Source organism: Rhinopithecus roxellana, chromosome 13, assembly GCF_007565055.1.
Source record: "Rhinopithecus roxellana isolate Shanxi Qingling chromosome 13, ASM756505v1, whole genome shotgun sequence".
NCBI lineage: Eukaryota > Metazoa > Chordata > Mammalia > Primates > Cercopithecidae > Rhinopithecus > Rhinopithecus roxellana.
In genome coordinates this window covers 52014192-52027092 of record NC_044561.1, presented here as the reverse complement: position 1 = coordinate 52027092, position 12901 = coordinate 52014192, and the positions used below count along the sequence as shown (strand labels likewise).

At 46.1% G+C, this 12901-nt stretch overlaps 1 protein-coding gene across 6 annotated transcripts in view; it reads left to right on the top strand.

The window, feature by feature from the left end:
* HLCS (holocarboxylase synthetase) overlaps nucleotides 1-12901 on the top strand; it is a 255067-nt gene that overhangs the window by 232680 nt on the left and 9486 nt on the right. For all 6 annotated transcript variants that reach the window (XM_030915743.1, XM_030915741.1, XM_030915742.1 and 3 more), the window contains 2 exons: nucleotides 7847-7914; nucleotides 9965-10125. In XM_030915743.1, coding sequence (XP_030771603.1) covers nucleotides 7847-7914; nucleotides 9965-10125 — 229 coding nt within the window. The remainder of the gene's footprint in view (nucleotides 1-7846; nucleotides 7915-9964; nucleotides 10126-12901) is intronic.

Genomic DNA, 12901 nt, shown 5'->3' with positions numbered 1-12901 from the left:
CTGTGGGTACCATGAATATTTCTCTGTAGGCAAGCTTCTTTGCTCATCTGTAAATTCTGTAATAGCACCAGTTTAAGATAGAAGGCAGTGGATGCTCAGACATCCAGTATTTATGGTGAAGTGTCAGGGTAAGAAACAGTGGTTTGTATTCACTTTGATTGGATAATACAGAGCAACGTCAGTAAATGCTTGATTTACCAGAAAGGAGCCTCATTCTGAAAGCTGAATCCACTGGGCTCCTTCTTGGGAGCCATGAAGTGATTTATTTAGCAGCAGTATGGACGCTCTTATGCTGGACATGGGGAAGATTAGCCAAAAACCTAAGAAGGGCAGGTATGCCAGGAGCTATGGAAATGAAGCGGGTGTCTCTACCAGAGGACCTGACCCACAGGCATCACTCTGCTTCTGGGGAGCTCCAGCGGGAGGATCATGATGGCTCTGCTCGTGGTGAACAGTCCCGATTCCTGTGTTGCCTCCGACTGAAACACTCATCCTGTGCTACACCAAGAGCGGAAAGGGGATATGATCTAAAGCCTACCAACGGGGTGCATTGAGGAAAGATCAGGCCGTAGTGTCAAATCCAGAATAGAATGGAAGAATGTATCAATAAAACTGTTCTGTTACCTGCCTGAGCACACCTCTGACCAACAGTGTTTCTAAGCAGTCGCCTAAGCAAAGTCAGCCAAAGAGCCAGTGCAACCAACTATGTGTAGCTTTGCTGAGTAGGTTCAGAGACCCTAGAATTGGAAGTGAAGATTCTGCATCCCCCGTTGCTAGTGTCACTTACATGGTTTTTAGCCCAGATAGAGATCACCTTAGTGTGTGTAGGTAGAAGTGATGACGGGTGGGTACAGAGAGGAGAGGCATCACCTGTAGAATTTTTGAGGAGTCCTAAAACACACACATTTGTTCCCACCATTGCATTCCTTCCCTCCCTCTTCCCAACTTCCCTCCTTATCCCCAAGAGGAGGAGGTAAGGGGAGGCTCTGCTTGTCTTCTGGCAGCAAGAAGTTCTAGGACTGACATGACAGGGACCACGTTGCGGATTCCGTCATATGTCATTTTTACTGACATTGCACAAAGTGTTCCATTTTATAGGTGACTGGAGAGACCGAGAGGGATGGATTCCCTTACTCCATGTTTATATCAACACTGGGATTCGAGTCCAGATCTGTCCCATTCCCTGTCCGAGTCTCCACTCTGCTGTGATGTTTCTCAAGTCCCCTGGGAACCTTTCTGTAGCTGCCAGGAATAATATCCCCGGGGTCCCTGGCTAGGACCCTGCAGTGTCCTGGGGCAGCAACCTCAGCTTTGTGCTGTGGACCCTGCCGCCAGTTCAGAAGTCGCCTGTCAGAAGTCGGGCCTCTTCTGCCCCGACTGTGTCCCCATGCGTTGCACAGCCATCTCATGGGCCTCGCTCCATTTTACGGTGGAGGCGTTTTTAGCAGAAACCACTGTTCATTTTCTTTCAAAAAACAATATTGTGCATTCCTGCCGAGAAAGTAGCTTAAAAAAAAATTATATTGTTAAAGTGTGACTTTAACAAAAATGAAGTATCTTGATATTTTAGCTTGTTAACTTTTTAGAAAGTGCTACTCAGATGTCATGGTTGGTGTTCACAATGTCATACGTTTTAGAAGTGGTTCTGAAATGAAGTATGGCGCTGCCTCCTTTGAACTACGCAGAGGGCAGCAGGGTTATGAACAGTGGGAATTCATCTTCCAGTCAGCTTTTAAAAAATGAAAAATAACTCATGAACCTTCAACATGTGACTGCCTGGGGCCCCCTTCTCCCTTTTCCTCCCCAACCCCCGTTGGCTTTCTTTTTCACACATGAGAGAGTGTTTGTCTCTCCGAAAGCTAAGAACCGCGTCAGAGCTGAGAAAACTGGTAGGGGAAAGAAGATAGCAAAGAGAAGCACAGACTGGTGCCAGGCCAGGACCATGAGCTGAGGAAGCCCCCCAGGTCCGAGGGAGACTTCAAGGTCGCCTCACACCCACACCATGCCAGACTGCTGCAGGGCATGATGCCCCAGACTTAGGGGTGGCTGGGGTGTGCTTTCCAGAGAAAGACTTTACAACATCTTTTAGAAAGGGAGGCCAGTCGGAGGTACAGCCCGGCGTCCAGAGGCCAGCTGCCCCAGCGGCAGAGTGCCAGCCCTCCGTGGCCTTGGCCTGTGCAGCAGAGGATGAGCACGGGACAGGTGTGGCAGCCTGGGAAAGCTGCCTGCACTTGGCCGCCCTTTCTTTGCCAGTCTGTGCCGGAAAGGAGGTTGTTCCACCAACTAGTGAACTGGCGGCTGCAAGCTTAATCCACTTACAGGTTGGGCTTAAATCAATCCTTTTTTAATAGCATTTATAAAATGACTGAACTACAGTTACAAAAGTATTGGAAAATTCAGTAAAGTATAAGAGAGAAGTAAAAATCACTTGAAATCTTACCACCCAGAGATTATATAGAACAACATAAAGGAGACATTTAAATCATCATATAATTCTACTTACACACTTCACACTTCCACCTTCTTTTTTTTTTTTTTTTTTTTTTTGAGACGGAGTCTTGCTCTGTCACCTGGCTAGAAGGCAGTGGTGGGATCTTGGCTCACTGCAACCTTCGCCTCCCAGGTTCAAGCCATTCTCTTGCCTCAGCCTCCTGAGTAGCTGGGACTACAGGTGTGTGCCAACATGCCCAGCTAATTTCTGTATTTTTAGTAGAGACACGGTTTCACCATGTTGGCCAGGATGGTCTCGATCTCTTGACCTCATGATCTGCCTGCCTCAGCCTCCCAAAATGTTAGGATTACAGGTGTGAGCCACCACGCCCGGCCTCTTCCACCTTCTTGAGATAACCACTGTTAATATGTGTCCGGTATTCTTCTTCTTCTTCTTTTTTCTTTTTTGAAACAGCATCTTGCTCTGTTGCCCAGGCTGGAGTGCAGTGGCATGATCTTTGCTTACTGCAGCATTGAACTCCCTCCCTCAACTGATCCTCCCACCTCAGCCTCCCAAGTAGCTGGAACTACAGGCATGTGCCACCATGCCTGGCTAAATTTTTGTATTTTTTGATAGACGTGGGGCTTTGCCATGTTGCCCAGGCTGGTCTTGAACTCCTGGGCTCAAGTGGTCCACCCACCTCAGCCTCCCAAAGTGCTGGGATTATAAACATGAGCCACTGAGCCTGGCTCCTGTATTTTTCTATAAATACATATCTTATATAAAGAGAATCATTCTATGATACTGTTTTTAAGCCTTCTTTTTAACAATATAATAAGAATGTCTATAATTATGTATCTACAACATCACTGTAAGATCTTCAAAATAAAAAATTTTTAATTATCAGAAAAATACTTTATAAAATATATCTGTGTTTTCTAAAAAGAGAGCAATCCCAAAATAATATACAATCCCAAAATAATAATATTTAATGAGAAGCAGGACTTACCTAGATAACTTATGTGCTACTTAACACTTTTCTATATTTTTCAAATATGTCCACTCCCCAAGATAACTGCCGCTAATATTTTGGTATATTTCCTAATAATTTTTGTTTTGTTTTTTGAGATGGAGTCTCCCTGTGTTGCCCAGGCTGGAGTGCAGTGGTGCAATCTCAGCTCACTGCAGCCTCTGTCCCCTGGGTTCAAGTGATTCTCCTGCCTCAGTCTCCCACATAGCTGGGATTACAGGCACCCGCCACCATACCCGGCTAATTTTCTGTATTTTTAGTAGAGATGGGGTCTCACCATGTTGGCCAACTGGTCTCGAACTCCTGACCTCAAGTGATCTGCCCGCCTTGGCCTCCCAAAGTGCTAGGATTACAGGTGTGAGCCACCACGTGGGCCCAGCTAATTTTTTTGTATTTTTAGTAGAGATGGGGTTTCACCCTGTTAGCCAGAATGGTCTCTATCTGATACTAACAAGTGAGCAGAAATCCTTAAAACCAGTCTGTTCAGACCCAGTGATAGCCTTAAAAATGGTTCACTTCCTGACCCAGTGACTGTACTTCTACAGAATTGAATCCTGAGGAGGACTCAGACAGGGTCACAAAATAATTCAGGGGCTCAACTGTTCACCACAGCATTATTGATGCAGTGTGAAAAATCAGAAATAATCCAAACAGCCCATTGTTGAAGAATAAAAAAACCCACAGCAGTCCCACATGAAAGCCCATCATATAGCCATCAGTAATGTGGGCAGATGACCACCAGACACTTTTAGGTGATTTAATCAGGATGCAAAATCCTATATAGCATGAGTCCAATCATGTTTTGAAGTATGCTTTTAAAAATTATGGCCGGGCACGGTGGCTCAATTACAATATTATATTTAAATGTAAAAATATGCTTTTTCTCCAAAAAAAAATCAAAATAAATTTTAAATCAAAAGGTTACGCAGTCTGGGCAACATGGCAAAACCCCATCTCTACCAAAAAATACAAAAGTTAGCCAGGTGTGGTGGTATGAACCCATAGTGGTCCCAGCTATTCGGGAAGTTGAGGTGGGAGGATCCCTTGAGCCCTGGAGGTCCAGGCTACAGTGAGTTACTGCACTCTAGCTGAGACGACAGAATAAGACCCTGTCTCAAAAGAAAAAAAAAAAAAAAGATAGGTTACCAATCATATTGAAGTTTTAAAAGAAAAAATTCTTCTTAATATAGCCATCATTAACATTTTGACTAATCTCATTCCCACCCTTTTTTGAATTTTACATACTTGCAATAAAAGTATATGTAGTTTTTGACCAGGCACAGTGGCTTACACCTGTAATCCCAGCACTTTTGGGAGGCTGAGGCGGGAGGATCGCTTGAGGCCAGGAGTTCAAGACCAGCCTGGCTAACATGATGAAACCTCATCTCTACTAAAAATACAAAAATTAGTTGGACATGGTGGTGCAGGCCTGTAATCCCAGCTACTCAGGAGGCTGAGGCAGGAGAATTGCTTAAACCTGGGAGATGGAGGTTGCAGTGAGCCAAGACTCGTGCCACTACACTCCAGCCTGGGCAACAGAGTGAGACTGCATCTGACATACCAGTGCAAGCCTTTCATTTGACATACCAGTGCAAGCCTTTCTTCCACGTTGCTATATAGTCTTCAGAACTATAATAATTTGATTACAAATTATTCCATTGACTTATCAGAATTTATGTAACCATTTGCCTAATAACAGTGAGGTTATTTCCGTATTTTTACCTTTATAACACTGTAGTGAATGTGGACTATTTTCTTAGGTTCAGATCCCCGAAGTGGATGGACTTGGTCTGAATGTACATTTTTGTTCATTCGGATTTTTCACTAATTCATACTGGCCTGTCTTTAGGTTATTCTCAATCATTAAAGCTTAATCTTAAAGGACCATGTGACAATCAGGACAGTTCCATTCGCAGAGCCTCCGTGGCTACTGGGCTGTCCTTAGTAACCAAAGGGGTCAGGAGGCTGTCTCGTTTGCAGAGTGACCCTTAGGGGGCTCCGGATGTTTCAGACTCAACACAAGAGTACAAAACAGAGCACTCTTCTTGAGTGCCGCTCTGGTTCCACAGTGAATGCACTCGGCTGCCACTCACAGAAAGCTTTTATTCCACAACCTTTGCCAGCAAGGAAGGAAAATATACAGAAGCAGGGAGGTAATCATTATGTGACCCCCTCCTTTTTGTTTTTCCTTTTTCGTTTTGTAAGGACATCATCCACTAAGGATGGAAATGCATTTATGGTTTCTCCTTTCTGCTAAAGCAAACTCAAGCAGCTTCATTTTCAGAAATGCAGAATTGACAGGGTTTATAAATGCTGCTTTGTTGACTGTGAGCCGTGCGGTTTGGCCCCAGAGTTATCTCAGATAGCACAAATAAATCTGGCGGCCTCCAGTTGTCTCAAACTGAGCATTAGCTCCTTCCCCCGTTGTCTCCCTCCTTGCAGAATTTCCTCTTGGCCTTCAGCACAGACTCCCTCTTCTCATTAATATGCCCTGTTAACTGCTGCCAAACCTCTAGCAGTTTAGTGCATATGTTCCCTTAATCATTTCTCTTTGTTCTAGAAGTCTGTGTTTGGTTTCTGAACCAACCTTTTTCCTGCCCCTCCCATCAGTCTCCCTGGCTATAGCCTATGACTGTCTACCATCTACATGTTTATTTACAGAACATCCTAGATTGCCTTTGCAGTCTGCTCGCAACATGCTAAATCGTCCCCTCGACCCCTGCCCCATCACCTCGAGAGCCCTGGGCCTTAGGAAGCCAGGTGGAGGGTTGCTGGACCCTCTAGAAAGCAGAGGTTCCTGAAAGACAATGTTAACTCCCTGCACAAAGACTCCTTCTTAGATTTTCTGCTGGTCCAACACAAGAAAAGGACGCTTTCTTCTTGGACCCAGTGGCGTACAGCACACTCGATCTCAATGAGTTATTCATCGTGTCCAAGAGAAATACTTCGGAGCTGTATTTCATGTGAGATGGAGTGGGCCTGGCACATGGGCGGCAAGGCCGGCCTGCTCACCGAGAGCGTCCTGTGCCTGTTCCAGCAGCCGTGTGGGAAGACAGCTGTGTCACCAGCTGAGCCCCTGCCCTGTGTGTCCTGAGGTCTTTTAAACACGTGGAGGGTCTTCTGGGCTCCTCCTGTCCTGACTGAGGTCTGCACGCGCCGTCAGACGGAGCTCCGTGAGCCATCGGTGCACAGTGGACGCTGTTGTTTCTCTCTGCTTTTAAATATTTTTCTTCTCTTCCCGAGTTCCAGCCATTTGTAAAGTTCCACCCAGTTTCTGTAGCTGGGAGAGGAGGATGATAAGCTTCTCCGAGCATGGTCTTTCTTTAGAGTTCCTTTGTCCTCAGCAGGGCCACTGTGGAAGCCTGGAGACTTATTATTAGAAACTTTATGTTATGACGAAATGCCATCTCTTCTGCATCTCTGTCCTGGCCGCTCCCCTCCTTCCAAAAATAAATAAATCAAAGAGGCCCTCTCATCTGCAGTGACAAAGAGGCCAAACCTGATCTTTGTTCTGTTGATGGATCCTACCTCGAACTGCACCTGTGCAGCACCTGATCAGCAATTCCCAGGCATGCAGAGAGAAACTGTCCTACCACGGGGTTACAATAGGGAGAGCGCGGCTTGCAGGAAATTCTCAGAGTGGGGGTTTTTTTGTGTGATTTTTTTTTTCTTTCCTTTTTTTGAAAAAAAGTTAATATCCACTCATTTGGTGAGGATGTAATGCACTTTTCTACCTATCCCCCAAAGGAAAGTTTGTGTTCTTTTCAATGAAACCATTTTAAAAGCAGGACTGAAGCCGAAAACGATGCAGGGTTCTCCTGCGTCCTCAGAAGGTGTGGATTTATTTACCATAGTTAAATCATAATTAGTTCTCAGGGGATAGTATGTCTTTTAAACGGCTTTATTGCCACCATATTGGTTTTCTGAATAATCAGAAACTTCTGTTAAGATTGTGTTCTAGTGTTCGAACAGAAACACACCCTAAGTAGGAACAAATGTCGGGAATTGCTAGTTGTCACTTGAAGAAGGTACACACATTGGGGCTGGGGGGAGAAAGAACTTGGCAGGATATTCTGATGAAATAGAATCTAACCAAGTCTTAAATAAATGGAGTAACGCTCAGGCAGGTACACACGCCCCCTCCCATGCTCTTTTTTGATATTAAAAGGTGCTTTCTTCATCTCTTTTCATTCTCACAACTGAGGTTAGAAAGGAGGGTGATATCCCTCCTGGCTCCCCATTCCTGAAGGCCAGTGGAAACCACAGTTGGCCCTTCCGTGGCCACACACCCTCAGATGCATGCAAACCCTGTCCCTCCTGTGTGAGCCGTTGGTGCCGCGTGCGTGTCCATGTCTGGCCTGACCATTCTTTCCCCCTCTTCGCAGGTTGATGTTTCAGACACCGCAGGAAATGGGCTTAATAGCGATCGCAGCCCGGCAGACCCAGGGCAAAGGTCAGTCATCTTTTGTGATCATTGCTGTTGCTTTTGTTTCCTAAACTCTGCAACTCCTGTGGCCCAGGAGCCCATTGAATGTGTGTGCTGAATATCTGGGGGACTCAAGTTAGTAGTTTCTGTTTTCATAACTGCCTGGATTAGAGGAAGAGGAAGAGGGAAGCACTGATCAGAAGGTTCAGCCTTAGTAGAACCAAAGCATTCTCTCTAATCACCATGCTTATGAATCACTGGACATTTGCCTATGATGGCAAATGTGACCTACGTGAATTCCGGGCTTTGCAATTTGGGAATCCTCACTGTGCTCTAGAGACATTTATTTTCCTGAAGGTTCCCCATAAGGAGCCTTCTGTGTCTGTACCGAGCATCACGTGGGAGGCCTTTTGCATGCCAGTTCCCACCCCAGCCGGCCCTGGGCTTGCATGCACACGGTGGGCTCTGCATCAGTGCCCATTCACACAGTGACCACAGAGAAGCAGAGCACTGCCCAGGGCTCCACCACCTGCAGATCCTGGAGGCGAGTGCCCACATCCTCCCAGACCCATCTGGGGTCTGACCCTGTACAGGGGCTGCTCCACGGGGCTTGGTCCCTCCCTGCCCCAACGGTTGCAGTGCCAGGCTCACCCAGATGTGCTTCTCACTCTCACAGGCTCTTATGACTTTTTAATAAGAACCAAAGAAATAAGAAATCTGCTGTTCTCCCTTCTTTCTCCTGAACATGTCTTTCAAACATAATTCAAATGGAAAAAAAAATTTTTGGCAAAAGCTATGGATCTCAATATGTGAAATTTTTTTTTTTTTTAAGAAAAGACATTCAAGAAGAACTTTGATGAACTCTACCTCTCATTTGGATTCTTCTATTTTTCTAACTTCAATTTTAAGAAAAGTAGGCCAGGCACGGTGGCTCATGCTATAATCCTAGCCAAGGAGGCCGAGGCGGAAGATCACTTGAGTCCAGGAGTTCAAGACCAGCTGGGACAACTTAGCAAGACCCATCTCTTAAAAAAATACAAAAATCGGCTGGGCACGGTGGTACTCACCTGTAGTCCCAACTACTTGAGAGCCTGAGGTGGGAGCATTACTTGAGCCCAGTGAGCTGTAATCGCGCCACTGCATTCCAGCCTAGGTAACAGAGCAAGACCCTGTCTCTTAAAAAAAAAAAAAAAAAAAAAAAAAAATGGAAGAAAGAAAGAAAAGTAACAACTCAGTTAATATCAGGAATCCCTTTATAAACAACTTTGTTGAAATATAATTCCTCCATTTAAAGTATATAGTTCTGGCTGGGCGTGGTGGCTCATGTCTGTAATCCCAACACTTTGGGAGGCCGAGGCAGGCAGATAACTTGAAGTCAGGAGTTCAAGACCAGCCTGGCCAACATGGTGAAACCCTGTCTCTACTAAAAATACAAAACTTACCTGGGGATGGTTGCGGGCACCTTAATCCCAGTTACTTGGGAGGCTGAGGCAGGAGAATTGCTTGAACCCGGGAGGCAGAGGTTGCAGTGAGCCGAGATCACATGCACTGCACTTCAACTAGGCAACATAGTGAGACTTCATCTTACAAAATGATAATAAAAATAAGTAAATAAAATATGTAGCTCCGTGGCTTTTATTTAATAGCATATTTGCTGGGTTGTGCAACCATTGCCACAATGGGAATTGCTTCTAAACAGTGGCTTCCAGGACCTCTCCTGGATCAGTATATATCAGTTCAGTTTCCCAATGTCTGTGTTTGCCTTCATGACCATATGGTGGGAATTAAACTGATAGTCATGTTCAGACGTTGTAAGACTCTGAGTCATCAAGGCACAAATGATATGCTCACAGAAGCAGAACATTATGCTAATTATTGGAAACGTTTTCAGCAACAGAGCTCAGATTTTAACCAGCTATTCTTTTATTGAGTTAAGCCCAGAATGTAATAAGCATTGTAATACAATAAGAAGTGTAATAAGTCCAGGTTTATTTGAGTGTGTGGCCCTGGCATGATGTGTGTCTGTGTCTGTCCACATGGCAAGGTAGCCTGTTTCCCACTGCGCACTGTGTTCCAGGACGGGGAGGGAATGCGTGGCTGAGCCCCGTGGGATGTGCTGTTTCTACTCTGCTCATCTCCATCCCACTGAGATCCCAGCTGGGACAGAGGATCCCGTTTGTCCAGCATCTGATGTCCGTGGCTGTCGTGGAAGCGGTGAGGTCCATTCCCAAGTATCAGGTAGGTACAGTTCAGTCCCCCTCTACGACCCTGTAATGCATGCAGAATCCGGCTTATTCTTGTTTGTAGCATGTGCTTGCATAATTGGTGGCTGTAGAACCTCAGCCTACCCTTTGCACAGCTGGCAACAAAGTGCCCTCAGAGTTTTAAGAGCGCCACCAGGTGCTAATGCTGCTTCAGACTTGCCCGAATGCATTCATTCCCCAGAACTCCCTTTCTACCCAGTTTTTTAGATTTCTCAAACAGCCTGATGAGGGCAATGCTTTAGATTTTGGGTTTTGTTGTTGTTTATTTATTTATTTTAATTGAGACAGGGTCTCACTCTGTCACCCAGGCTGGAGTGCAGTGGCACTATCTCGGCTCACTGCAGCCTCCACCTCCCAGGCTTAAGCAGTCCTCACATCCTCAACCTCCCGAGTAGCTGGGACCATAGGTGCACACCACCACGCCTGGCTATTTTTTTGTATTTTTAGTAGAGATGGGGTTTCACCATGTGGCCCAGGCTGGTCTTGAACTCCTGAGCTCAAGCAATCTGCCTGCTTCAGCTTCCCAAAGTTCTGGGATTGTAGGCATGAGCCACTGCACCTGGTCATGTTTGTTTATATATTTATTTATTTATTATTTATTTTTTTTTTTTTTTGAGACGGAGTCTCACTCTGTCACCAGGCTGGAGTGTAATGACGCCATCTCCACTCACTGCAATCTCTGCCTCCAGGGTTCAAGCGATTCTCCTGCCTCAGCCTCCCGAGTAGCTGGGACTACAGGCGTGCACCATCACACACAGCTAATTTTTGTGTCGTTGGTAGAGATGGAGTTTCACCATGTCGGCCAGGATGGTCTCAATCTCTTGACCTTGTGATCCTCCCACCTCAGCCTCCCAAAGTGCTGGGATTAGAGGCGTGAGCCACTGCGCCCGGCCCCGTGTTTGCTTTCTGATTGAAGCACTGGATGAGGTTTGCTTGTTGGACTGGATGGAAGTTATTCATCTGCATTTTCTGTTGAAAAGGGTTATTTGGGGACCTAAAAACCTTTCTCATTTCCTGCCTCTGTTTCCTAGACTCTGTGCTCTAGCAGCGCTATCCTTTATCCACTGTTGACCACATACAATGTGTAGGTCCACTTGGGGCCATCTTCCCCCAGCTATTAGGACCCGTGTGCCTGCTTCTTTATTACTGTTGGATGTTTTGTTGTCGGTTATTAAAAAGACAAGCAACAGGGAATGATTAGCTTACTGACCGAAGCATTTTCTTCCGTACTTGGGCTTCACGTCCCACAGCCCCCTCCCAGATGTTCCTGGAAGAATTCCATATGGGTATAAAGAGGAGGTTCCTGCCTCCCTCCCCCAGCAGCTCCTATGTCAGGCTAAAGAGAAATGATTGGATTGATTCCTGGACCAAGGTGTTAAGAGCGTGACTCTCAAAGGAGACTTGGAGGCCCTGTCATCATTTCATTGAAGAAACAGTCCTTCTCACTGCCCCTTAAATCCCTCTGTGATGTATTCACTGTGTATGAATTTTTGGTATTCCTCAGATGTAGTTAATGCTGACGTCTCTGTTTCCTGTATCACATCACATTGCTGAAACGGATGTTTACTACCAGCCGCCCAGCATCCTTGCATGTCTGATGGTTTGGGGCATCATACCATTACAGGGCTTCGGGTGCCCGGCCTTTAGCACCTGAGCTGTGCGTTCTGTCTAGCAGAAAGCAATCAAAATAGAAAGTCCTGGCCGGGCACGGTGGCTCATGCCTGTAATCCCAGCACTTTGGGGAGGCTGAGGCAGGTGGATCACCTGAGGTAAGGAGTTCGAGACCAGCCTGGCCAACATGGTGAAACCCTGTCTCTACTAAAAACACAAAAATTAGCTAGGCATGGTGGCAGGTCCCTGTAATCTCAGCTACTCGGGAGGCTGAGGCACAAGAATCGCTTGAACTCGGGAGATGGAGGTTGCAGTAAGCTGAGATCGTGCCATTGCACTCCAGCCTGGGCAACAGAGTGAGACTTCGAATCAAAAAAAAAGAAATAGTCCTGTCATGGGAGAAATTATCTTTTAACTCTAGCAACAGGTTAGTCTTAGGAAAATAAGTAAAGCAAACACTAAGCTGAGAACGTTAAATGAGCCTGTTTGGTCTGTTTAGCTTTTTCATGGCTTTGACTTTGACCTTGGAGCCCACTAGTTCCCTTAGCCAGCATTCTTGAGGGCCTGCTATGCGCAGAGGCTGTGTGCGCCAAGCACTGGGGGCCAGGATGGAAGTGGGAAGTTTGCCTTCAGCAGTGAACGGGGTTGGGGTTTGTGTTCCCATTCTTCTTAAGAAGTTTGTATCAATGTTCTATCCCTCTTCCATAGTCAGCTGCCCAGCGTCACCTGTGTGATGGGACATTTGATATTGAATTGGGTTTCTTTTTTAACATAGCCAGGTTAGCTGACACAGAGCAGCTACTAGATGATTGAAACAGGCCCCTGTTGTTTGGATTTCACTTTCTTTATGGCCTTCACTAGGACCCCAACTGGTCCCTAACCAGATGTCACCATCAGCACACAAATCATGACCACCCTCTCCAGGCCCAAGGCGGCCTCACTGGGGTGCACCCATTCCTTCCAGAGCCCGCCTTGGGGTGCCCATTCTCACTCCTGCTCTTTCTTCTGTCCATGAAGTACCCCTGGGTCCTGTACCCTCCCTCCACCCACACACCCTTGCCCCTGCTCTCTTCTCTGCTTTTTTTTTTTTTTTTTTTTGAGACAGAGTCTTGCTTTGTTGCCCAGGCTGGAGTGCAGTG